The sequence below is a fragment of the Halichoeres trimaculatus genome, unplaced genomic scaffold (assembly GCF_033239565.1).
Source record: "Halichoeres trimaculatus isolate MK-OKI-2021-1 unplaced genomic scaffold, fHalTri1.1 fHalTri1_scaffold_19, whole genome shotgun sequence".
NCBI classification, from domain to species: Eukaryota; Metazoa; Chordata; class Actinopteri; order Labriformes; family Labridae; genus Halichoeres; species Halichoeres trimaculatus.
Genome location: NW_027437197.1, coordinates 22,085,981 through 22,095,242, shown reverse-complemented (window position 1 = coordinate 22,095,242; position 9,262 = coordinate 22,085,981). Strand labels below are relative to the sequence as shown.

The 9,262-nt window shown below is 41.9% G+C and overlaps 1 protein-coding gene across 1 annotated transcript; it reads right to left on the bottom strand.

Moving 5' to 3' along the window:
* Window positions 1–958: 958 nt before the first annotated feature.
* On the bottom strand, window positions 959–6,396 carry LOC141808490 (indian hedgehog B protein-like). The gene is made up of 4 exons (XM_074695117.1): window positions 6,091–6,396; window positions 4,679–4,836; window positions 4,319–4,422; window positions 959–1,671 (listed from the first exon to the last, which is right to left on the bottom strand). Exons 1-4 carry the CDS (start codon window positions 6,394–6,396, stop codon window positions 959–961), a joined length of 1,281 nt encoding a protein of 426 aa, XP_074551218.1.
* Between the last annotated feature and the right edge of the window lie 2,866 nt (window positions 6,397–9,262).

Below are 9,262 nucleotides of genomic sequence, written 5' to 3'. Positions count from 1 at the left end.
CATAATGAGTTAATCATTTCTTTAAGAAATCTTGAAAACATCCATGAATCCGTTATAACATAGTTTTAGATTCCTGACCTTAGCGTGATGACACAGAAAAATGGCTCCTGTTTAAATATGGTGAATATAATGCATAGCTGTTGTTAAATACAGTAGTTAAATACAGCCTGAGTGTGGTTTATGTCTCAACCAACCTGATTTTTATACCTGAAACAATGAAAAAACATGTCACAAAATAACAACTTTTAAATTAATACATATATGTATATATATAAATGAACAATAAGAATCAGTTTGGAACAATCAAGTTGACTGACAGATTAACAGAATAGGCATGAGTTGTTTACTTTAACAGTACTTTAAAAAGTCGTAAAGCTGATGTATATACACAGTTACTATGGCTGATATTCCTCCCTGCTATTTCATAGCTCATGGGGAAGGCTCAAATAGCTATGCCCAAATGTTAAAAAATAGTAATGTCATATATTTGAGCCGAATTTTTGTTTTGATGACTTTGTGAACAGCAACACTTCATGTACATATACAGTCTTAAACCACACTCTGTTTCATCAGGTGTTTCCTACATGTCAGTGCCTGTTTTTTAATTTGCTCTGGAGAACTTTTAACAATTAATTTTTTCTTTATATAAATATGAGATGCTCGAGTATTTTCTATAAGGAAGTTAATTTACATCAAGAGCTTATGGAACTGCCTTTGATTCTCAAACCTCACGAAAGTCGTCCAGCCTTCCAAATTTCCTCCTGGGCTGAACTCATTTTGTCATATTACAAAATTTGACAAATCTTTACAGCAAGTACAGGCATGTAGTGTTGGAAAAATATATTCCACCTTAAAAAAATTAACCGTCCCTTTTGGCCCCGCTTTGGTTCTCCTGAATACAGGTAAGTGAATGGTGTCATCAGTGTGAGACATATCTTTGTGGCTCATCCATGAGTCCTTACTCAAACCCCCAGGGGTGGAAGTGTCCAGCATCCAGCAGTATTAGCCCAAGCCTCTGTAGAAGCCGGGGGTACCAGTGTAAGCTGTCAGTCTGTGGCTCTGAGGGCCCCATCAGGCTGTAGAAGAATCTCAGAGGGGCCAGGACCCAGTGGGCCAAGTGGTGGTTGTCCATGGCAGCATAGCATGATGCTAACACACCATTCACGACGATGGACCCATGCTGGGTTAGAGGGGCATACAGCCCCGTGTTCCTCTGCTCCTCTATGAATGTGACAGTGGAAAGTTTCGCCTGTGACCCCTCTTTCTCTTGTGAAGTGATTACACACTGTCCTGGCAGGATTTCACTGGCAAAAACTGTCCTCAGACCTGCGTTCAAGCCTGGCCTGGTGTCCCAGACAGAACTAACAAGTGGCCCCTCCGCTGTCTCTTCTCCTGAACAGTCTGTGACAAAGATCAAGTGAGCAGCTGTGAGAGTGATGTTGAGGCCTGAGCTGGTGCCGATGGTGTAGAAAATCTTTGTGGTGTTGGGCTGGTGGTCCAGGAAGGATAACACCGGGCTGTAGACCAGAGGCCCGTTACGGTCTGCAGTTGAGGACGCCAGGACACGATCTCCTGGTTGGAGATCACGCATCTGTTTGGTCGACCCACCCTCAAGGGTGACCTGAGCATCTCCAGGGAAACAGCCACCGGTTTTGGCTGCCACAGAATGTTCTAGAAAGAAAAGAAAAACAAATATTTTCCATCTTAATGAAATTAAGACATTTCTTTCATTTTTTTTTACTAAATTTGGAGCAACAGAGAAGAAGCACATGGACTTGTACAGTAGATGCCTGATCACTCAGTGGTCTAATAAACCTGAGACTTTGACACTGACTCAAGGACAACTTTATCTCAGTGGATCAGTGGTAGATTGTTAACATATGCATATAATCTGACTCACGTCCAAGTCTCTTATTCTTTGACCTCATTCACACCACAGAAAAACACTTGTGGGAAAAAGAACTTGCTCTTCCTGAAACTCTTTCAACAGCTCTACCTTATTCCTATAACATCAATACAAGTAACACAGCTTGATTTAAAAAAGCATGTTCTCTTGTTTTCTGTAGTTATCCATTCATGTCGCCAAAACTACCACATAGCATGAATTTGAACTTGTTTCTCTATGTTACTTGGCTCTTTAAGACACAGTGAGACAAGGTGGCAAGAAAAGGCAGTCAGTGAGAGCTAATGGATAACCAGCTGATTGTATCACCACAGTCAGAGCACGGCCTGGGGTCAGAGAGACAGGAAAGCACACAGACTCAGACCTGGGTCTGGATTTTGTTTGGATTGGGTTTTAAAGTCACATGCCCACTGACAATTGTTCCACAAAGAGAAAGCACTGGCACACTGTAAAGAGATTAATTCTGAACCCAGTGAGTAAGAAATCTGAGGAGGACAGAACAGAGGTGACCAGAATCTAGCTAAGACTAACGAATGCTAAGTAAATGAAAAAAGCATCAGTAATGTACATGATGTATTTGTGGAATGGTCGTCTTAAAACAGTCTTAAGGCAGCCAAATATTTGTCCAAGGTGTGTGTGTGTGTGTCTGTAAGCCTGAGGGCTGCAGAAAAAGGAGGGCTGTGACCGAGAGGTGATAAGACTGAGATAAGAGATCTGAGAGAAACCTGCTGAAGGAAAAGCAACAGCAAAACAAAGAGAGAGTTAATCATCTCACAGCCCACTAACCTCCACGCAGGGCTAGAATGTAGTTTGGCATCAAATAGCTGGTGGTACCAGACAAGGGGAAAAATGGATTTCTAGAATATCATGTCTAAAATATGTGAAAAGGGAAACTCAGCCAAGGATTATTTTCATATAGAGTTGATTTTGGTTTCATAAAGTTTTAATTGAAGTATATTGTAACTAAAAATTCATGTAGAAAAAGGCAAACAAACCTCACTACTGTTACAGAAAGAGGAGTGAGCCGTAACTTTAAATATACAGCTCATCATTGTTTTTTTATTTATGTATTTATTTTGTTGATGAGTCAAATGATCTGGATCACGAAAAAGAACCGAACTTCACTTGTCAAGGATGGCTGTGCACCATGTCACAGCCAATGAAAGCTCCATATACAACCATGTCCAAATATCAATCTTTACGCAGATGATATGCTCCTGTATTAGGGTTGGGTACCCTTCACATTTAACATGATACCATACCTGGCAATGGTACCAATTTTTGGTACTTTTGTGTGTTTATATGGTGATAAATATTAGTTTGTATAAAAATTAAATCTCAAAGACTTCTAATTGAACATGTTTATTTTTAGTACATAATCTTGCAATGCTGTGTTCGTGTCCAGCATGGAAAATCGGCTACTCGTCCATTCTCTCACAGCCACAAGGATGCGTTAAGGTACCAAATATAGTATCTATACAAGTACCTAATTTGGTACCCATCCTTAATCTGTATGTTTCACTTTGGCATTTAACCTGAGACATAAAACAAGGGGTGTACACTGACAATACTGTTGGACAAATATTAGTTTAACAACCACACCTCCTGCTCCTGCAGCGTCAAAGTATAAAAATATCTGTACAGAATTTGCATTTAAACGCACTGGGTAGTATTTTTATTATAAGCCCTTATAAGGAACTTTTTGACCATTGCTTTGCCTCGTGCAGAGGATTTCCAATCTTTTTTTGTATGCAGATAACTAACCCCTAAAATGATCTCCTTCCCCTTAAATTTTTTCCACGCCAAAATTTGAAAATCGCATCCTCTGATACTCATCCTGAAGCGGCTCTAAAACGCACTTAATTCTTTAATGGCATTGAAAAAAAAAACCCCAATAACCTCAATGAGGGTCTTGTTGCTTTCCCATCAGGTCACAGTGAATGATTTGTATTTTTTTCAGCCTCTTTCATAACAAACTGCAATCTCCTCTCAGGAGCCCTAACATCGATAACAATCATAACAAACAAAATGTTTTTTTTTCCATCAAAATATTTCATGTTTTTAATGCCATAGTGCCAAGATCTGTGACTAGATACTGCAAAGAGCCCAGGTGCACACCCTGCTTTGATTGGCTCCCAATAGGCCACACACACACACACACAAACCCACACACACACACACACACACACACACACACACACACACACACACACACACACACACACACACACACACACACACACACACACACACTTGACTGAGGTGGAGTTTAACCAATAGTGAATGGCCAACAAAGGATCTGGCATCGACCTCATTAGTGGTAATGACAGCTGTCCACAAACACACTTAAAGTTAATGCACACACACACAAACATAAACACACATACACTCACTGTGACTCACACTGTCACTTACCTGACTTGACACTGCAGTGAATGTGGGCTTTGGACTCGTAGTAAACCCAGTCAAATCCAGCTTCTACAGCCAGCCGAGCCAACATGGCGTATTTATTTCTGTCCCTGTGGAGAAAAATGAGTTCAAATGTAATTCAATCAGAGTTTGGCAAACACTGCATAAAGCTCTAAATATTAAAAGACCAGATTCCCACTGACATCCATACATTTATCAATCTGATGTGAGCAACTCAAAATTTTGTAATTTTGAAAGGATTTGGCCAAATTTTACATCAAAGTAAAAAATAAAATAAACGGAATGCTCACTGACAGCTTGGCGGACTTGTCATGTTGTGAACCCACTGATTGTTTCATGTCTAACCTGTCAGAGGTGGTGATGTCCACAGCACGACCCTCGTAGTGCAGGGAGTCTTCTGAATGGTGACCGTCCTCATCCCAGCCCTCTGTCACCCTCAGCTTCACACCGGGCCACATGTTCATCACAGAGATGGCCAGAGAGTTTAATTTGTCCTTACAGCGCTAAAATGGGCACAAGGAGGGAGAGGAGAGGCAGGCTTTTAGAGAAATGACAACGCAACAGGAGGAAATCAGTGCTCCAACAACACTGAGGGAGAAGCTGGAGTCAGAGGACAGAAAGGTCAACGTGAATAGAAACAGGTTTGATAAGTGGATGAGCTGGACATGCAGAATGGGCTTTTTGGTGAGTGTGAATGGTGGGCTAGACAGGGTGACACATGATAGTCAGTATAAAGAGGTGGAAACAGTGTAGGTGAGAGAGAAAGAGGAGCAGCCAGAGAACAATAGGGAGGGTAGATAAATGGATAAATATCCCTAAGACTGATGCGCTCTGCACATACACACATGTAGGAGCACATGCTAGAAAATGAAGATTGTTGCTGTATTTGTGTCAGGTGAATCCTGTCAGGTGAATGGCCAAAGTACAACTATCCATGTGGCCTGTTTGGGATGATTCAGCAGTTTTTCAAACACTTACATAAAGTCTGAGGTCAGGTTGCTCTGGAGACTTTTTTTTTAAAGAAATTTGATTTAAAGAATTATATTAATTATTATTATTGTTATAATTTTAATAACAATACACCATATAAAGAAGTGGGGAAAAGCATGATATTAACAAATTGATGTATATCTAATCCAAGATCAAAGCAATCGTCTTCACTATCTCCTAAGTCAAGGACTTGGCAGGCTGTAAGCAAAGAAGGTTGTTAGGTTTTGAAGTGAAAAGGTAAGGAACCCTGTTATGAGACACAAGAGCTACTCTGATTCAAGGTTATAAATATAGGAATATATCTCATCTACAAAAACCAAAAGGTAGAGTCTTTACGCACTGTGCTCCAGATGTTAGAACTCGATTTACTGTAATTGTGATTGTCTATTAAAATAAGGCTGAGCTGTGATGTGAAATTAGCTTTTCAAGGAAACAGCAGCCACAGCACGTGTTAAAGAGTAAAATCCAGGGGTGAAACGACAAGCTTGCAGTCAATGAAATCAATCCTTTTGGTTCAAACATTCAACTGACGACAAACATTCAGCAGTCAATTAACTGCAACCGGGTGGCTAATCAGTCTGACGTAAAATGGGTCGTTCAGATTCTTTCTGAAGTCATCCAAGTAAAAACTAAAACAGTTTCTATTATAAGGAAACAGTAAAAGTTAATAAATAAGATGGGTAGTTGCAGGTGTTTTTGGAGCCATGTCTTGTCTTTGCGCGTGGCGTCACGTCCATCCATGGACTTCATTTATCTGACCTCCTTACCTGGGTCATTAGCCTGTCTGCGCCCGTGTCCTCCTCATCTTTGAAGATAATATCTGTGTTGTAATTCGGCGTCAGCTCCTTAAAGCGTTCAGAGTTGCGTGTAATTTTGCCCTCGGGTCTCCCACTGGCTCCGAGGGTCTTCTCGGCCACGTTGGGGCTGAACTGCTTGTACGCGAGCGGGATAAGCTTCTTCGGGAGCCGCCTCTTGCCGTACCCCCTCCCCGGTCCGCAGCCCTCCGAGGCAGGTGCGAGGAGGAGGACCAAGGCACACAGAGAGGCGGTAAGCAGGAGGAAAGAGATCCGCATCGCCCCGGGGGGAGGCAGGACTCTCCCGGGGGAGAGAGAAAGATGTCTTCAGTACCTCTCCGGTTCAGCTCCCGACTCCATCGTCCGTGACAGTCGCTGTATCACGTCCGAAAAGTTCTGATCAAAGAAGCTCGGCACCTCGGCTGCACCCGGCACCATGAGGACACCAGAAAGTTTTCAGCTGTTCTAAACAAAACAGAGCCAAAACTGAGAAACTTCGCTCCCTCCGCCTGACAGAATCAACAGTAAGTGTGCAGGCTGTAAAGTCCGTGTATTTAAACAAACAGGTTCAAAGTCGATTTGGTGGGTGAGAGAGTTAAAGAGAGAGAGTGGTTACTGATATCCAAGTTGCAGTGTTGTGGTTTCTCTCCCTCTCTTTCTTTCTGCGCTGGGAACTGTCACAACATCTTCAGCCCCGCTGCCTGGTTTGAAAGCTCTTCCTCCCCAGATGCGGCCAGCGCGCAACAAGCTGCAGCTTTCCAGTTGAATTGGAGGGATTTGAGTGATCCAAAACGATCTGTTGCCACTTCAGACCGCACCCTGCCAGTCCTGCCTCCCTCCTCTCTCCTCTCTCCTCTCCTCTCTCCTCTCTCCTCTCCCTTCTCTCCCGCTGTCCCCGCTCTGCCACCCACCCCGCCCCTCCTGGGCACACGCAGGGTGCACTGGAGAGTCCTGAACACAGCATAGTAAACAGTAGCTTTGCCCTTTATTGCTGCCACTTCTCATTTCCAGTTGTTGTCTTTGACTGTGCCCTTGAAAAGTTTGCATGCTGACAACCTTGTTTTTGTGTTTCAGGTTGTAAACAACAATCACAATCAATTGAACCAATCTGTTTCCCAGAGTAGGTAGCCTGGTGTGTTTTATTTTCTCGGCTGCATTCCAGTATCAGATAAGTTCAAGGGTCATTGGCTGATTTGCTTGATAGTGTTTGGTGAACTGACTGGGTAATGGAGTAATTTACCAGCAGTGAGACAGACTGTTCCCCTGGGTTTTTGGCAGGACAACTCGCTGAGTGATTGATTGACGGTCAAGCTGATTATTTGACTCACTAATTAATCCGTTAATGACTTTAATCTGTGCCAAATCATCAAAATGAACATTTTTTTTACAAGCTTCCTAAAATGGACATCTTTAATTTAATAACTCTTGGCTGTCTGGCTGCTTGTGGCTCAAGTACACACACACACACACACACACACACACACACACACACACACACACACACACACACACACACACACACACACACACACACACACACTGTTCAACACCAGCAAACCCAACCCCACCAAATTAGCTCTTCAAATATTTGCCTGCTGAAAATCAGTGGTCTCACCCCTGTTTCTTGGGGCAGCCAGCTTTGAATGAGCAGGACTGTACAAGGCTGAGGGTTTCCACAATTTATGTTTTATTATTTGTGAGTGTAAACACCGTAAAGTATTTTTTGCTGCACCGCCGCTTTTCATGTTCCTCGATGGAACAGAGGAAAGCAAAGAGAGGGATTCACACACAGTAAACAGCCATCTATAGCCATATTTACCTTTAAGCTGAAATAGACTGTCAACTGACTCTTGTGTAAATTCATTAGGACTCCCCCAGTATGGAGCAAAAAAGCTGGTTAAAAGAAATCTAAATCACAAAGAGCCACCAGTGTTAATTTATGTCGATCTCTTTATGGTGAGATGTGCTCTGGTGATGATTTACCACCTCATTGGTCACATTTCAGGATTTTTTATGGCTGAATAGTTCCCTTACAGAGCTGTTAGTCACATCAGTTCTTCAGATAGTCAATACCTCGAATTATCAAACTGATTTAATTCATGAAAGCTAGATTAGAAGGTCTGATGGACAATTAAATCTGTCGACTAAGTCTAAAGTTACTCAACTCAACTTTTTTATAAAGCTCTGAAAAAACAGCTAGTGCTGAAACTAAGTGCTGTACAGGAAAGATGGTACAGGCATGAATAAATAACACTAAAATAAATAAAATCAATAGAAAAATGGTGCAAGCACTAAATAGTTTTTTCTTCTTAAAAACAGTTAAAGAACAATAAAAACAGTTACGAAAAACTATAAAACAAACTATAATATACTGAAAAAGGAGAAGAGTCTCAAGCTGGGTTAAAAGCCAAGGATTAAAAAAGGGTTTTAAGACGTGTTTTAAAAATGGACAGTGAGGGGACTTGTTGTAACTGGAGGTGGAGCTTGTTCCATAACTTTAGAGCAGCAACAGAGAAATCTCTGTCCCCCCCGAGCTTATGTTTTGATCTCCAGGAGCAGCAGATTGGCTGACCTGAGGCACTGAGCAGGAGCATGTGGGTGAAGGCTAGCTTTACAGTTAGCAGTACAGCTAACATTAGCTAGCTTAGCTTACGGTGCATTCTGTTTGATACCAGAAGCCTGTAATTCAAAGATCTGCGTTTAATGTACCTGCGTTCTGAATTTCTACTCAGGAACTTGAACTTGAATCCCAAGCTCAAAAAGACGTTTTCTCCCAGCGTCATCAATAAAGAAAACTGTACTCTTAACAGTGTTTATTTGCAAATGAGTTATGTTCTCACCCAGAAAGTGTAATGGTAAACAAATGATCACATTGTGTATTTTCTTCTCCCCTGTATTTGGCTAGCAGTGCACACAAAAGTAGCGGCAGCATCAGACATCTGAGGTTGATGGGAGGCACCATTTGTGTGTAGGAGAAATCAGCTAAACTCGCTCTGTCCAAAGCTAGGCTAACAAACTGTGACAACTATTACACCCAATTCACTCATTGTATCTCAGTTGTTTTATCCATGCAAAAACATAATTTGCATGAATGAAAAGCTTTCAACTTTTAGGGGTTTATTCCCTCCTGTGGGTGGGCCTGGCT

Coding starts and splice junctions, on each gene's coding strand:
- LOC141808490 (XM_074695117.1), bottom strand. CDS start 6,396: ATGCGGATCTCTTTCCTCCTGCTTACCGCCTCTCTGTGTGCCTTGGTC. Junction 4,837..6,090: donor CAGACAGGCTAATGACCCAG/GTAAGGAGGTCA, acceptor TGCCCATTTTAG/CGCTGTAAGGACAAATTAAA. Junction 4,423..4,678: donor GACATCACCACCTCTGACAG/GTTAGACATGAA, acceptor TTTTCTCCACAG/GGACAGAAATAAATACGCCA.